The sequence below is a fragment of the Bos indicus x Bos taurus genome, chromosome 24 (assembly GCF_003369695.1).
Source record: "Bos indicus x Bos taurus breed Angus x Brahman F1 hybrid chromosome 24, Bos_hybrid_MaternalHap_v2.0, whole genome shotgun sequence".
NCBI classification, from domain to species: Eukaryota; Metazoa; Chordata; class Mammalia; order Artiodactyla; family Bovidae; genus Bos; species Bos indicus x Bos taurus.
This window is the reverse complement of record NC_040099.1, coordinates 42440468-42458413: the sequence shown is the minus strand read 5'-3', so window position 1 is coordinate 42458413 and position 17946 is coordinate 42440468. Positions and strand designations below refer to the sequence as shown.

The 17946-nt window shown below is 43.7% G+C and overlaps 1 protein-coding gene across 3 annotated transcripts in view; it reads left to right on the top strand.

The window, feature by feature from the left end:
• PIEZO2 (piezo type mechanosensitive ion channel component 2) overlaps positions 1 to 17946 on the top strand; it is a 251309-nt gene that overhangs the window by 155607 nt on the left and 77756 nt on the right. For 2 of the 3 annotated variants that reach the window (XM_027525524.1, XM_027525522.1), the window contains exons 8-10: positions 12168 to 12330; positions 14773 to 14892; positions 17831 to 17869. In XM_027525524.1, coding sequence (XP_027381325.1) covers positions 12168 to 12330; positions 14773 to 14892; positions 17831 to 17869 — 322 coding nt within the window. Of the gene's footprint in view, positions 1 to 12167; positions 12391 to 14772; positions 14893 to 17830; positions 17870 to 17946 lie in introns of all 3 variants that reach the window. The other variant, XM_027525523.1, reaches the window with a different exon arrangement.

Below are 17946 nucleotides of genomic sequence, written 5' to 3'. Positions count from 1 at the left end.
CTGGAATCAAGATTGCCAGGAGAAATAGCAATAACCTCAGATATGCAGATGACACCACCCTTATGGCAGAAAGTGAAGAGGAACTCAAAAGCCTCTTGATGAAAGTGAAAGACGAGAGTGAAAAAGTTGGCTTAAAGCTCAACACTCAGAAAACGAAGATCATGGCATCCAATCCCATCACTTCATGGGAAATAGATGGGGAAACAGTGGAAACAGTGTCAGACTTTATTTTGGGGGGCTCCAAAATCACTGCAGATGGTGACTGCAGGCATGAAATTAAAAGATGCTTACTCCTTGGAAGGAAAGTTATGACCAACCTAGAAAGCATATTAAAAAGCAGAGACATTACTTTGCTAACAAAGGTCGGTGTAGTCAAGGCTACACGTGATTTTTCCAGTGGTCATGTATGGATGTGAGAGTTGGACTGTGAAGAAAGCTGAGTGCCGAAGAATTGATGCTTTTGAACTGTGGTGCTGGAGAAGACTCTTGAGAGTCCCTTGGACTGCAAGAAGATCCAACCAGTCCATTCTAAAGGATGTCAGCTCTGGGTGTTCTTTGGAAGGAATGATGCTAAAGCTGAAACTCCAGTACTTTGGCTACCTCATGCGAAGAGTTGACTCATTGGAAAAGACTCTGATGCTGGGAGGGATTGGGGGCAGGAGGAGAAGGGGACGACAGAGGATGAGATGGCTGGATGGCATCACTGACTCGATGGACATGAGTTTGGGTGAACTCCGGGAGTTGGTGATGGACAGGGAGGTCTGGCGTGCTGCAGTTCATGGGGTCACAAAGATTTGGACACGACTGAGCGACTGAACTGAACTCAATGTGTCAGGAGTCATAATGACCCTGATGCTGTGTCTTTTTCTTCTAGTTTGGAGAAGCCAATGGGCTCCTAGAAAGTGACAGAATGCAGTCACTTTTGTGCTGTGTCTGGTGCCGTTGGCTTTGCAGGTGCTTGTCTAATGTGGCTTGTTCTAGTGCGTTTGCAGCCTTACTGGGACAGCCACGGTGCTGCCTCCTCATCAGAGCCGTCTTAGCCTAGCTAATGGAAACAGCACAGAAAGACAAAATTGTTCTTAATGGAGGCAGGTTGGTGAGAACTTCATCTGAAAGCAGTCCAGTGTGGGGAAAATTAATGTCAAGCAGGTCATTTTCACGCTGAGGAATGTAAATGAACCTGTGGTTAACACTTCCCCTTTTTGTTAAGGGTGTCACCACCAGGGAGTCAATGCTTTAGTTTGCCCAGTTGGTAGGTGACATAACAGCAACCAAACTCTTGTTTCTTTTTGGATTAAGTGACTGACCTCAGACCCACTTTATCTGTGCTCATCTAAACGGCAAAAACTGGGAACAAAGAGAAACAAATTGAATTTCCAAAGATAAATGGAAAATCAATAGAATGTAAATACTTGACCCTCAAGTCCATTCGGGAAATCTCCACAACCTGATGGTCACCTGGGGCCGTGAGTGGGTGTGGTGTTGACCCAAGACCCCTGGGAAAGGGGGGTCCCTGGGTGGGGTGTCACCCTGCCACCCAAGTGACACCTGGCATCGTGTTTAAAGTAGCCACTGCCCCTGACCAGGCAGACGAGCCTCCACACTGGACGTCTGTCCAACCTGAACCTGAAACCTCCCAGCCTGGGCTTCTGGAGGTGCACCCTGGACCAGCTGTGTCTCGCCTTTGCTCTTGAGCATGCCTCTCAGGAAGGGTCTTCTTCCAGTGTCCAGGAAGGACCCACCCTGTCCTGTGACCTGGTTTCCTTGCTGACCTGGAGGGCAGTCAAGCTCTGGAGCTTTCACAGAGCAGCTCACCTGCATGGATTACCGCAAGGCAGGACCTTTCTGCCCAAGTGCTGTCCCTGCTCTCAAGGATAAAATGTAGCCCAGTGAAGCTTGCCAGGTGAAAAGATGACTCGTTCTACTTTTAATCTTTCAGAATATGAAGAGGAATAGAGATCAGACAGCGTTGGCAGTTATTTTTTTTCTACATTTGCTCCAAATGATTAGTATTAATGAACATATTACAAACTAAGCCTGGATGGTACATTTAAGTGCTTTCAACTTTAAAAATTAATAGCAAATTAATGATGGTAAAAGTTCTTGTGGTGGGAAGATGGACTAATCCTTCAAGTTAAAATAACAGCTGATGAAAAATTAAAGCGATCTTTTAAGAAAGGGCATTTTGGAACGAAACAATTATTTTGCTATCAAACGTTTTGTTGGAAAGTGTGACCATCTTGTTTATTAGAGCTAAGATTCTCATTCATGGATTGGACTTTAATTCAATGCAGTAACACCTAGTTAATTTTTTAGACTGTAGATAAGCCAATTTGGCTGACTTGCAAAGCATTTTGAGGACAAATATACAGAAGGATGTTGCTTCATAACTGCTTGGCTTTCTGAAGTTCAGAATGTTACTTATGCAGTAACTGTGGCTGTTGTTGTCTGCATTTTTTTCTTTTTCCAAACTTTAAACTTTTTATTTTGTATGAGTGTAGCCGATTAACAATGTGGTAGTTTCAGTTGAACAGGAATCAGCCATACATATACATGTATCCTTTCTCCCCCAAAGCCCCTCCAATCCAGGCTGCCACATAACATTGAGCAGAGTTCATGTCTGTATAGTAGGTCCTTGTTGGTTATCCATTTTAAATATAGCAGTGTGTTCATTTTAGTTCTAAACAAACTGACCCAGAAGTAAGAGGTTAGCTCTGGAAATGGGAACTGAGAGGCTTTGATTTTTCTTTTCAGAGTTTCTCTAAAGAAGCTTTTTTTCCTGAGAAAACTTAACAATGGTTTTCATAAAGTTGCTAGTTATTCATTTTTGGTGGAAGTAGTATAATTGTTTTTCTTAACAGCTTTTTTGATGTATAATTGATATGAAATAAACTGGATAATTTAAAGCTTACAGTTTGATCAGTTTTGACATAATCATACCCATGAAACCATCACCATAATTAAGGGAATGAATATACCCATCTGTCCCAAGAGCTCCATCATCCCCTTGGTAATTTCTCTCCTGTCTTCATCCTCCTTCATCCCATCCCCAGGTAAACTCTGATGGCTCTCCCTGACTTGATTAGAGTAAATTTTCTAGGACTTTCTATAAACAAAATAATGTAGTATGTACTTTTAAACATTACTGTTGCTATTATTATTGTTATAATTAATACTATTATTATCCTGGGTGGGGGCAGGAGGCAGGTCTCATTTTGCAGTGTGAAAGTTCATTTCTTTTTTCATCCTCTTTTAGTAGAGTCAATCTGTTTAAATTTGGGCATTCTGATTGTTGTGTAGAGGCAATTCATTGTGGTTTTAATTTAATGCATTTCCCTAGTGACTAATGAGGCTGAGGATCTTTTTCATGAGCTGATTTTACATTCATGTATCTTTCTGATGAAGTGTCTGTTAAAATATTTTACCCATTCTTATTTGTTTTTTAAAATTTATTTTTAATTGAGGGGAAATTGCTTTACAATGTTGTGTTGACTTCTGCCGTACAACAATGAGGATCAGCCATAATTACACATGTATCACCTTCCTCTTGAGCCTCCCTCCCCTCCCCCCATTCCACCCCTCTAGGTCATCACAGAGTGCCAGGCCGGACTCCTTGTGTTTTATAGGAATTTCTCACTAGCTATCTATTTTACACACACGTGCATGTTGAGTCGCTTCAGTCATGTCCAACTCTTTGCAATGCTATGGACTGTATGTCGATGCTACTTTCTCTTCATCACACTCTCTTCAGATCGTATAAATCTTTCACCTTTTACCCATTTTTAAAAATTACGTTAACTTTGTTTTCTTACAGTTGAGTTCTGACAGTTGTTTAGGACACGAATCATTTATCAGGTATCAGTTCAGTTCAGTTTCAGTTCAGTCGCTCAGTCGTGTCCAACTCTTTGCAACCCCATGAATCTCAGCACGCCAGGCTTCCCTGTCCATCACCAACTCCCAGAGTTCACTCAGACTCACGTCCATCGAGTCAGTGATGCCATCCAGCCATCTCATCCTCTGTCGTCCCCTTCTCCTCCTGGCCCCAATCCCTCCCAGCATCAGAGTCTTTTCCAATGAGTCAACTCCTTGCATCAGGTGGCCAAAGTACTGGAGTTTCAGCTTTAGCATCAGTCCTTCCAAAGAAATCCCAGGGCTGATCTCCTTCAGAAAGGACTGGTTGCATCTCCTTGCAGTCCAAGGGACTCTCAAGAGTCTTCTCCAACACCACAGTTCAAAAGCATCAATTCTTCGGTGCTCAGCCTTCTTCACAGTCCAACTCTCACATCCATACGTGACCACAGGAAAAACCATAGCCTTGACTAGATGGACCTTTGTTGGCAAAGTAATGTCTCTGCTTTTGAATATGCTATCTAGGTTGGTCATAACTTTCCTTCCAAGGAGTAAGTGTCTCTTAATTTCATGGCTGCAGTCACCATCACCAACATATCAGGTACATGTTTCTGCAAATATTTCCCAAGTCTATGGGTTATCATCCTTTTACTAGTGTCTTTGCAAGAGCAGAGTTTTTAGTTTTGATGAAATACACTTCATAGTTGTTCTTTTGTGAATCATACTTTTGGTGTGGTAGTTAAGAATTATTTGCCAAGCCCAAATTCACAAACATTTCCTCTATACCTTCTTCTTAGAGTTTGTTTTGCCTTTGGTGTTAAGTAGTCCAGAATCATTTATTGAAATGACTGTGTTTTCTTTTGCATCTGTTGAAAATCGTGACCATGATTATGTGGTTGGGTTTATATATAGACTATTCTATACAATTTGTCTCTTCATCTTTATGTCACTGTCTTGATCACTTGTAGCTTGATAATGTCTTGAATTTAAACAGTGTCAGACTTTCTTTTTTCTTTTCTTTTTTTTCTTTTAATTTGAAGTTGTTTAAGCTATTCTAAGCCCTTTATGTTTCCATATGAATTTTAAATCAGTTTGTTGATGTCTATAGCAAAGCCTGCTGGGATTGAATTTGTATGACAGAAGAGTTGGTGTTGAATTGTTTATTATTATTTTTAAATTTTTCCTTAAGAAGAATTCACTTATGAAACTATGTGAGTCTGCAATTTTCTTAATGGGAAGATATTTAAGCACAGATTCAATTTCTCTAACAAATATAAGATTCTCAGGTTATTTCTTCTTGAATGAGTTTTAGTAATTTGTATCTTTCAAGGAATTTTCCTTTGCATGTAATATGTCAAATTTATTAGCATAAAGTTGCTAATAATGTTGAGTTTGTTTTCTTTTGAGTATTTGTAGAATCAGTAATGATGTTATTTAATTTGTTGCAGAGAATAATTACTGAATTTATTCAGAGAATTTGTACTGTCTTTTTCCCCTATTTAGTCCACATGTCCACATTTCCGTCTATGATTATTTTTCTTCTGCATAAAATAATTTTTCACATTTTTTGTAGTGCACTTTCTGGTGATAGATAGTTTTGCTGGGTATAGAATTCTAGAGTAATAGCTTTTATTTTGCTACTTTAAAGATGTTCCCTCACTGTCTTCTCACTTGTGTTGTGTCTGACAATAAATCTGAAGTTACTATTATTATTACTTTATATATTAATATTGATGGAAAATTGCACTCACCTTCCTGATAACTGATTCCCTGAATTAAAAAAAAAAAAAAAGAAACAAACAAAAAAACCCAGCTCTAACATCCATTCCATGATTCATTGGGTTTGAAACTGATTAACGTTACCATATTTCCATGATACGTGTCCATTAAAATATATTCATGTTTTCCTAAAATAGAAAATTCCCAAGAATGGGAAAAGCTTATACTTTTTGTTGCATCACATTACAAGGACACTTCATGGAAAGCCATTTCCTATGATGTAAACCTGAGAAACATAGGGCTTTATCCCAGAAAACACAGAAGCATTTTATGTGGACTTAAAAGGAGAAGATCTGGGCTTTAGCTAGATTTCTTCCAATTGTTTCCTTTTCTAGATGTTTGCTTCTTCCTGGAGTAACTTACGCTACAACTTTTCTTACAGAAGAGTTCTTGCTTTCCCTGTTTGAGCATGCCTCCATAGATGAATTACCCAATCTTTTTCCTTCTATATCTCTGACCTTTCTGACACTAAATGAAACTCCTTGGTCACTAGTTTGCAGGTTTCTCTTTCGTGACCTTCAGATAGATTAAAATGTAAGAGCCAGCAATTGGCTACTCCACTGGGGAGTGAGATCCCTCCCATGGGGTCAGTGAGGTGCCCCTGTGCCCTTCAGAGGTAACGCCTGCTGCTCTGATGCTCAGAAAGGGGTGGCACAAATCACTGCTCTGCACCCACCATCCAGGCAAAGCAGTTCCATAGAAGGAAAACTTGATAACCACCTTCCAAAGGATGAACAGCTCAGAGCACATTTCCTAAAATCATTCCACCATATTTGAATAGTTTCCCACCATCATGAATTCTCTATGATGACAGGGATAGTATCGTATTTGTTTGCACATCCTTGACAATAACTATAATGCTCAATAGACTCAGGACTCAGCACTTAAAAGGACAAATTTACTAAATGTGTCCTGTAGTGAAATCTTCCTATGACTAATGCCCTTTCCTGAGGGTTTCCTGATACCCTTGGGGTTTTCCTATTTCACCACTTACTGCACCTGAGAAATGGAGTGGTGTGATTTGAAGCCAGCAGACCTGGATACATAAGCCCTACCACATACAAACCTTTGTATTCATTTGTGCCTCAATCTACATGTATAATGGAGCCAATAGCAGATCCTCAGCAGAGCTGGCCTCAGACATTCAACATAGTGCCTGATTTATCAGCGGAACTGCAGAGTTGGCTTGGGTCTCCTTTCTGCCTTTGTAACGTCATTGGTTATTAACTATGTAGGGCTTATTCAAATCCATGCTTACATTATAGCTACTTCCTGTGCTCCCAACACGGAAGGATGCATGTTTTAGGGGCCGAACTTGGTCTTGTCATGAGAAGCCATTTGGGATGACCAACTGGTCCTGGGAATCCTGGTTCTGACTCATTTCTACACTGCTCTCAGAGATGAAAATGTGTTTAGACACAGAAAATAGGCCATAAATCTATAACATTCATAGCATATAAATGTTCTTGAGATGTGGCATCATCTCAAGTAGGGTAGTGGGCCTTTAATGGTGAAATGGCAAGGAACTTCCACATGGCCTCAGTGTGTTCATTAGCTGTCCCCCTTCTGAAGACAACACACCTTCTACCTGTGCAAAATTGTCCCATGGACAGAATGCTTTTATTATAAGGCAGCGTTCCGCGCGTGTAGGGTTAAGCCCAATTACAACAACCTGGCAGACCGTTAAGACACACGTGTGCCAAAAAGGACTTCAAAAGCGTGATACAGAGCCCAGGGGACTCCATGCAAAGTTTTTCCAAGCTTAAGAAAACAATGTTGTGCGGAAACTGTCAAACTCCAGTTTCTCAAAAATGTCTATGGGTTTGGCATGGAAATGTGTTTAAAGCATAAGTAGGAAACTAATGAAAAAAGACATTAAACATTGGCTGTGTTTTTCATATGATGCAATACAGAGGGGAGGGTGGTTGGAAGCCAGAGTAGCAAGACCACGTGTGTAAAAGTGGTCTGTCTTCACCCACATGGGCTGCTGTAAGGACAGGGGAGCATCTTGCTGGGAGGACCACTGAGAGCTAGATTCAGTCTCCTTCCAGCAAAGTCATTTGTCGAACTTTGAGGAAATGCCTTCAGGGGAGTGGAAGCACAAACCTCATTTTCTGTGGACATCTGACCTGCCTTGCCTTCTTGACAGTGTTCCCTTGCTTTTATTCATGTGTAAAACTAATTCTGTTTCCCACCTGCCAGCAGTTAGATTTTTGGCCTTTACTTGTGCTCACTGCACCATGGGGTTTTGGAGGAGGAGGTTCTGTTCCCATCTGCTGGTGGCCCCCCATTCTGAAGGGCCGTCCCCCCCACACCTGCCCCGCCCTGTGACCCCATAATGCAGGGTGCTGGACACACCAAGCCACAGTACAATTAAATTGTGAGTAACAATGATAGAGAAAAATAGTAACAGCATCACAATAGAAAGTACATCTTGTGAAAGGGAATTACAGACTTCTCACCAGAAATTATACTGGTCTAAATGCAAGAGGACATCATCCTTCACATTCTCCTGGAAAAAAAAAAAAATCAAGGTGTGATTTTATATCTAAAGGTATATATGGAAAAACATAAAGGTCAAATAAAGATGTTCTTAGGTGAAACTTTATCAACCTAACAGAAGCAGAAGATATGAAGAAGAGATGGCAAGAATACACAGAAGAACTGTACAAAAAAGATCTTCACGACCCAGATAATCACGATGGTGTGATCACTGACCTAGAGCCAGGCATCCTGGAATGTGAAGTCAAGTGGGCCTTAGAAAGCATCACTATGAACAAAGCTAGTGGAGGTGATGGAATTCCAGTTGAGCTATTCCAAATCCTGAAAGACGATGCTGTGAAAGTGCTGCACTCAATATGCCAGCAAATTTGGAAAACTCAGCAGTGGCCACAGGACTGGAAAAGGTCAGTTTTCATTCCAATCCCAAAGAAAGGCAATGCCAAAGAATGCTCAAACTACCACACAATTGCACTCATCTCACACGCTAGTAAAGTAATGCTCAAAATTCTCCAAGCCAGGCTTCAGCAATATGTGAACCGTGAACTTCCTGATGTTCAAGCTGGTTTTAGAAAAGGCAGAGGAACCAGAGTTCAAATTGCCAACATCGGCTGGATCATGGAAAAAGCAAGAGAGTTCCAGAAAAGCATCTATTTCTGCTTTATTGACTATGCCAAAGCCTTTGACTGTGTGGATCACAAGAAACTGTGGAAAATTCTGAAAGAGATGGGAATACCAGACCACCTGACCTGCCTCTTGAGAAATTTGTATGCAGGTCAGGAAGCAACAGTTAGAACTGGCCATGGAACAACAGACTGGTTCCAAATAGGAAAAGAAGTTCGTCAAGGCTGTATATTGTCACCCTGTTTATTTAACTTATATGCAGAGTACATCATGAGAAACGCTGGGCTGGAAGAAACACAAACTGGAATAAAGACTGCCGGGAGAAATATCAATAACCTCAGATATGCAGATGACACCACCCTTATGACAGAAAGTGAAGAGGAACTCAAAAGCCTCTTGATGAAAGTGAAAGTGGAGAGTGAAAAAGTTGGCTTAAAGCTCAACATTCAGAAAACGAAGATCATGGCATCCGGTCCCATCACTTCATGGGAAATAGATGGGGAAACAGTGGAAACAGTGTCAGACTTTATTTTTTTGGGCTCCAAAATCACTACAAATGGTGACTCTAGCCATGAAATTAAAAGATGCTTACTCCTTGGAAGGAAAGTTATGACCAATCTAGATAGCTTATTCAAAAGCAGAGACATTACTTTACCAACAAAGGTCCGTCTAGTCAAGGCTATGGTTTTTCCTTTGGTCATGTATGGATGTGAGAGTTGGACTGTGAAGAAGGCTGAGCACCGAAGAATTGATGCTTTTGAACTGTGGTGTTGGAGAAGACTCTTGAGAGTCCCTTGGATTGCAAGGAGATGCAACCAGTCCATTCTGAAGGAGATCAGCCCTGGGATTTCTTTGGAAGGAATGATGCTAAAGCTGAAACTCCAGTACTTTGGCCACTTCATGCGAAGAGTTGACTCATTGGAAAAGACTCTGATGCTGGGAGGGAATGGGGACAAGAGGAGAAGGGGATGACAGAGGATGAGATGGCTGGATGGCATCACTGACTCGATGGATGTGAGTCTGGGTGAACTCTGGGAGTTGGTGATGGACAGGGAGGCCTGGCGTGCTGCAATTCATGGGGTCGCAAAGAGACAGACACGACTGAGCGACTGATCTGATCTAATCTGATCTAGGTGAAACTGAGGGTGTTTGGCACCAGCAGATCTTCATGACACATGGATATATATATTTTAATATTAAACAGTGTTTTGCAGACTAAAGAAAGTGATTTTGGTAAAAACTTGGAGTTACAAATAAAAAGCTCCTGAAATAAGATTCACCTCTTGACTATCTCTTCGTGAAGTTTTGTGAAGATATTGTGTCAACTGGTTAGTGAGGGAGTATTTGATTGGAGAATATGCCTCCAGGTGTCTGTATGAAGGGCTCAGATCATAAAGATCTCTGAGCTCTTGAAAGAAAAGGCTAAATTAAAAGTATAGTGTCTAAGGTCACGCTCACAAGGATGGCTCCATCAAAAAACTTGAAAGATGGCAGTGATGTACATAAATTGGAGCCCTGTGCACTGTTGGTGGGAACAGAAACTGATTGTAGCCACTGTGGAAAACAGTACAGTGGTTCCTCAAACAAGTAAAGAGAGACCTACCGTATGCTCCAACAATTCTACTTCTGGGTATATGGCCCAAAATATCAAAAGTGGGGTCTTAAAAAGGTATTTGTACACCTGTGTTCATGGCAACTTATAATAGCCAAAAGGTATAAGTCTCCATCTTTGGAGAAATGGATAAAGAAAATGTGATCCATCCATACAATGGAATATTATTCAGCCTTCAAAAGGAAAGAAATTCTGACACCTGCTACACCAGTGAATGAACCTTGGGAACATTATGCTGAGTGAAATAAACAGTCACTAAAGAACAGATACTGAATGATTCCACTTAGAGTCTACCAGGTGCGTGGCATAATCATCCTGATGGAGAGAGAAGGTAGGATGGTGGTGACCAAGAGCTGAGGGGGAAGATGGATGGGGTTTTAGTGTTTAATGGGGACAGGGTTTTAGTTTTGCAAGATGACCAGTTTAGAGATTGGTTGTATGACAGTGTGAATGCAGTTAATACCCCTGTACTGTACATTTAAAAATGTAAGATGATAGATTCTGTGTTACGTGTGAGATCCATATAGGAGATTGAAAGGAGAAAGTCACTCAGTCGTGTCCGACTCTTTGCAACCCATGGACTATACAATCCACGGAATTCTCCAGGCCAGAGTACTAGAGTGGGTAGCTGTTCCCTTCTCCAGGGCACCTTCCCAACCCAGGGTATGTTATCTGTATTTTACCACAATTTAATGTTTTAAAGTGGGGTGTTATTTTCAGTATTATGTATTTCCTGCAAATGGCTGGGTTTCTGTATTACCAGAGAGCAGCAGATATGATCTGGAGTGAACTTGAAAACAGGTGGAGGTTTTATAAATCTGCCAACATGTGTGAGGAGAAACAAACACCCAGCCAAGTCATAACCACCACGTGCTGTCAAATGTTGGGAGTGCTTTGGAAGGGAGAAAATCACAAAGCAAGGGCTCCATGGAGAGTGGAGAGACAGTTGTGCTCCCGGCCAAGAAGGAGGAGGAAGAGAAGCAGGAATCTGATAGGAGTTGGGGTGGGGATGGTCACTAATATCGCCCTGGCCTCATGATAATAACTGCAATATCTCTCAGAGGTTTTACAAGTGGAGAATTCATAGTCTTGGAAAACCTTAGAGCAGCAAAAAATGGGACATCAAAGTCAAAGGAAGTTCACATGTAAAAGCTACAAATGATTGAAAGATTCCATTCCAGGGAGACTCACTTGACATGTAAATGTTTCATTCACTTAGTAGAGTCATTTCTGAGAAAAAAATTCATGTAAAATGAAATTCTTAATGAATCACATTTATACACTTTCCCATTATATAATCATATCTGATTATATAGTAGAAATCTACATTAAGAAAACACTTATTGACAATTGAGACATAAATTTCTAATAAGTGTGCAAAGGTTTAGTATTAACTAGATTTTTGAACCAGAGGAAAGGCCATCTGGGTAATGTTGGTATGAATTTTATACACACAAACATACAAATGTATGATCTAAAGATGCATATATTATATATGGGGTATCCCTGGTGACCCAGACAGTAAAGAATCTGCCTGCAATGCTGGAGACCCAGGTTTAATCGCTGGGTTGGGATGATCCCCTGGAGAAGGGAATGGCAACCCACTCCAGTATTCTTGCCTGGGAAATCCCATGGACAGAGGAGTCTGGTGGGTTGCAGTCCATGGGGTTGCAAAGAGTCAGACACAACTGAGCGACTAAGCACAGCACAGCTCGTGAATGTGTCAGACAAGCTGGTTGTATTCTGTGGATCGGACCCAGATCTTTGTTGCATCTTTTTAATATTTCTCTTTGTTTTTAAACAGGTTGTTTGGTATCAAATCAGTCATTCAGACAGACTGTTCCAGCACATGGAAGATCATTGCCAACCCCGACCTGTCCTGGTACCACCATGCCAACCCCATTGTCCTGCTGGTGATGTACTACACGCTGGCCACCCTGATCCGAATCTGGCTGCAGGAGCCCGTTGTAAGGACCAGAAGTTTTCATGGTCTTGTCTGCAAAGTAGCAGGAGACTCCGGGGAAAGGGTTCGTTCCTATACTGCTGGCTATAGTATATCCTGAAATAACTATAGTATTCTTATCAGAGTGTTTTATTTCCACACAGAGCCCTAAGCAAGTACAGATTCTATCAGATCAAAGACCAGCTTCCCTGTGTTAGCATCCCCCAGGCTGCTCAGAGGGCTGGTGGTGAGTGCAGAGAAGCCTCGTTTTCATTGAGCACTCACTAGTTGCTAGGCCAGGTACTGGGCTGTTTACATACAGGTGCTGTACCCATCTTAGAGATGAGACCAAGGGTAGAGAGGTAAATCACGCACTTGATGAACAGTAGAAATCAGATTCAAGCCCATGTTTGCTGACAGTGCAAGGGTCTCTGACCGCCCAGACTGTTGTCATGGCGACTGGAGTTTCCTAAAGCTTTGACCTCTGATCTCTGATGATATGATAGGGATGTCCCCACTCTCGGTGGTGCTGTGACCCCCAGGGTCACAGGGCAGGGCTGAGGACTGGGCTGGTTCCCTGTGGGGTTATTTGTAGAATGTGGTACGTTGGGGCGCCATCAGGGAGGATGGCTTGTGGTCCCTCTCTTTTCCTTTTCAGTGACAGCAACTTCAGTCCCTTTCGTTCTCCCAAAATGACTGTGAGAAGTTCAGCTGTGAGGGAGACAGGTGGCATAGACAGGGCCTGCTACACATCACCTCACGGCCATGTACCAAGCAGGGTAGGGGATGCTGGAATGGGGGGCAAAGGTGAGATCCCAGGCTGGCACCTGGTCCCCTCCAGCTCCATCCATGCGGTCAGCAGCCAGGCCACCAGTGTGTACTGAGAGCGAGCCAGAGTCTCAGAACCCCACCTGGGACCACAGGTAGAGCATTGGCCCGGAGGAAGTGAGGGGCTGAACGTTTTACAAGAAGAAAGGCAGCCCCCAAATACGTGAGCAGCCAACGGCACAGGCGTCCTTGTTCGCTGGGGGTCTGCCTGCCTCCCTCTGTGTGGGGACCCTTACCCTGGCCCACATACAGGCGTCCTGTTTGCAGGGGTCTCAGGTCTCACTTTCCCTGGACCCCGAGACGGCAGTGGTGACAGGATGATTCCAGGCTCACAGAGAATCCCAGTCCCCTTGGTTACCTTTTCCTCTGAGCCTCTTCTAAGATATGAGGGCGCCAGTAGACCCCTTACAGTGTTGCTGTGTTTCCTTCCTGCACAAACACACAGGCATGGGTACATGTAGACACACACATAAAACTGTGAAAGAAGTTAAAATGTGAGAACTACTCTGAACAACGTCGTAGTCAATGATGGAAATGACCTTAATGCCTTCGGGCTCGTAAGAGTCCCAGGTGCCCCTGGCTTTCCCTTGGTGCCTCAGGCAGGAGCTGCTGGGCTGTTCCAGCCTCTCGGGCCCCGGAGGCTCTCGACCTCCTTGGCCCCAGGCTGTCCAGGAGCCAGGGAAGGCAGAGAGTGGGAAGGACAGGTCACATTCCAGGCCATACGGTCCACAGCAGGTCCTACTCTATAGCGTCTGCGGGTGTGTGCAGAGCAGGGTCTCATTCATACCAGATCGACCCGTGGGGGGTCAGTGTTTTAAATGGGGCTGGCACTCAGGACTTCCTCACCAAGGCGGTGATGGAGGGCAGGTGCCTGGCTGTATTAATATCATGGTTCCAGGTGGCCTGGTAGGTTTCATGAAAAACATGAGTTCTGCAGTAAAAGTCTATGATGTAAGTTTGAGAAAGAGAGGAGCAAGTGTCTGGAGCTGAATGTATGACTCGGGCTCCCTGGGGTCTGGTGCTCTGTGTGGATGCCAGACCCCAGGAATTGGCAGCAACACTGAGTGCTGTCCCTCTGCCTGCAGATCAATGAGTATAAGCGCCCTTTCATGGGGCATCTTTGTTGGAAACCATCCTCAACTACCAAGTGCATACTGATCCTTCCTGTCTCTATCCATCTCTCCTGGACCAACTGTCTGATTTAGGCCAAGGTTCAATTAGGCGAGTGTCAGTGTTAGGCAGTAGCTGTGTTTTTGCTTAATGTTGCGTGTAAGCTCTAGATGGTTCTGCCTTTAGTGAATGTCTCTTTCATAAGAGTCCCCTGGCAGGTTCCATGGGCAGTTGTGGCCTCTGTGGACCTTGCACGGCCCTCCTCCGGCAGGTCAGAACATACATGGAGGCTCCTAACGGAGCATGGGCACCTGTTCCTGTAATTCACAAGCGAGTCTGCTGTCTCTGCATTTATGGAGTGGGCTTTTGGCCATTTGTGAAGTGTCTGGATGAAAGCCTGTGTAGGGTGTACGTTACTTTACGAGATCAGCACGTGGGGGCAGAGACAAGCAGCTCTGTCTGGGCTCCCAGGCTGCTGAGGGACCTGCTCCGGAAGCAGGGCTTTCCTGTGGGTTATTCTGCATCTCAGGTGCAGGAAGAGAGGACCAAGGAGGAGGACAGAGCCCTGGCCTGCAGCCCTGCGCCCATCACGGCCGAGAGGAGGCGGAGCCTGTGGTATGCGACCCACTACCCCACGGACGAGAGGAAAGTAAGCCGCCAGGACAGGGGTTGTCTCTCATTTATTTTCTGCTTTTTATCATATTGCTGAATACAGGCCATGTGAGTCCACGTGCAAACCCAGGTTGCTCAGTTTACAGGGGCTGTTTGATGGTGAAGGTTAAGGTCAGACAGGGGAGCCCAGTGCTTGGAAAGGAAATCCCAGGCTCTGTCAGACCCAACCTTTTACAGTTCAGTGCTTCCCCCTGAAGCCTCCCAATCCCAGAAAGAGAGAGTGGTCTTAATTTTTAAAGATAAGTTTGTCTTTAAAGCAAAATAAAACAAAGCAATCCCTTGGCCCTGGGCAGTGACAGCCTAGGTGCTGGGATGCGCTGTGGAGAGTGATTCTATGTTGGGTCGGCTGCCATGGTGACCACGACCACTCACACAGCCACTCATGGGACACCAGCTAGTCTGTGTGGACATGAAGAGGGATCCCACCTCCCTGTGTCAGGGTCACAGTGTGGGCGCCGGGGCCAAGAGCACGGCTGGGTGATTCTTAAGCTTTTCACCATTTGTTCACTATTTTCAACATGCCCCAGCCACTGACTTGTTACAGTGACCTATTTGCAATGTGGGGACCACAGATGCTCACACTTCTCTGGTGGGGTCATATTAGGAATCAAGCAGGAGATTCTCTGATTGACTCAGTGGCAGAGTTTCTCTAAGACACGTGGTCCCATTTGTGCACCTGCCTGTTGTGGGCTGAGAGATGGGGGAAACAGTGAATGAACTTCTCGGGGCACTGCAGCCTAGAGGAACAGCCATGGTGCCTGGAGACCTCTAGTGTCCTAGAGCCCTTTTGTCCCATCACACGCATACCAGACCGTCCTGCTCTGGTCACTAAGCCATGATATCCATGGAGACAGCATGGCAGATTCCAAGGTGAGGGCCGTGGACCATGGCTGGGGATTCCCAAGACCTTTCCTGGGATCCATGGGCTCAAAACAATTTTTGTAACGACATTTAAGAGATCTGCCTTTCGGCTGTGCTGACACTAGCTCTGATGGTACCAGAGCTCCACCCATGGCAGCAGCACGAACCTGACGGCCACGTGTACACAGGAAACAGAACAGAAAGGGCAGTTCCACCTAAGAATATTCTTGGTAAACCAGAAATAGTCTTTGCTTTTCTTAAATCTCAACTTTGGGGCACACGCTTTTTCAATATTCTGAGTGACATCAGTGGAAGACCCCCTGAAGTCCTGATCCCTCGAGGAGAAGTGCTTGGCTGGCGAGTGGACCCAGCTGCCACCCATGTACCACAGGTCCACGTGGAAGAACAGCTGATGGACAGTTTGGGGGGTTCAGGCATGAGCTTTTGGCAGACAATTACTGGAAAATAAATGGAGTGGTCTTTTGAGTCCAACATTAAAGATACGCAAAACTGTATTTTTTTAATATACTTCTTTTTTTTAAATTTTATTTAATTTTTAAACTTTACATAATTGTATTAGTTTTGCCAAATATCAAAATGAATCCACCACAGGTATACATGTGTTCCCCATCCTGAACCCTCCTCCCTCCTCCCTCCCCATACCATCCCTCTGGGTCATCCCAGTGCACTAGCCCCAAGCATCCAGTATTGTGCATCGAACCTGGACTGGCAACTCGTTTCATACATGATATTTTACATGTTTCAATGCCATTCTCCCAAAAGTGTATTTTAATAAGACAACACCATTCTTTTCACTATTTTTTTTAAAGATAACTATTTAGATAAAATTATTCATGTGAACAAGCCAATTTTTAATGAATGAACAAATGAATATTTTTAATGCCGCAATTTTAATTTCTAGCACAATAGATATTGATGGGTAGGACTTTCATAAGTAAAAGTCTTCAGGATCTTTAGTGATTTTTAAGAAAGTGAGCAAGTTCTGACCCAAAAAGTGAAAGAACCACTAGTTCAGCAGATGCCTGTTACTGAGGAAACTGGACCCCCCAGCTCTAATACAGCTGAAAGTCACAGCCATGTCATAATTCTTCTGTTGTGGACAGTATGCAAATCTTAATCCCAATCCGTACTACAAGTCAAATTTTCTTTATTATGAAACTTCAGTTTCTTGAAAAGTCAACACTTTCAGAATCCTACAGACATCTCAAAGGGTCCTAGAAGTCTAAAGTTCAGTTCAGTTCAGTTCAGTCGCTCAGTCGTGTTCGACTCTTTGCGACCCCGTGAATCTCAGCACGCCAGGCCTCCCTGTCCATCACCAACTCCCGGAGTTCACTGAGACTCACGTCCATCGAGTCAGTGATGCCATCCAGCCATCTCATCCACTGTCGTCCCCTTCTCCTACTGCCCCCAATCCCTCCCAGTGTCAGAGTCTTTTCCAATGAGTCAACTCTTCTCATGAGGTGGCCAAAGTACTGGAGTTTCAGCTTTAGCATCAGTCCTTCCAAAGAAATCCCAGGGCTGATCTCCTTCAGAATGGACTGGTTGCATCTCCTTGCAGTCCAAGGGACTCTCAAGAGTCTTCTCCAACACCACGCATCAGTTCTTCAATGCTCAGCCTTCTTCACAGTCCAACTCTCACATCCATACATGACCACAGGAAAAACCATAGCCTTGACTAGATGGACCTTTGTTGGCAAAGTAATGTCTCTGCTTTTGAATATGCTATCTAGGACCAAGCAGCAATTCTGTGAGAACAAAACACTTGAAAAACAACATCAGCTTTTTCAGTCATGTGGTTAGTGACTGCTTGTTTATTGTGATGAAAGACAGCATCAGAAACTGGAAATGTTTACAATAAATAGCAGCCTCCAGCTGCATCATTGTCCCTTTATGTTTTGCACTGTGATGTTAACACACTTGCATGCTCCCGGCTGAAGGATCGAGTGCATGTGTGCTGAAACTTTGTAGCTGTGTGTAAACATCACATCGCTTTCTGCTCACATGTTAACATGCTGTCCTGTATTCCTTTGCAGCTTTTATCCATGACTCAGGATGACTACAAGCCGTCCGACGTTAGTATACCCTTGAATTCTCATTTCTGCACACGTCAGTGATGGAAAGGGCACATAAATGGAATTAGCTCCTCTGA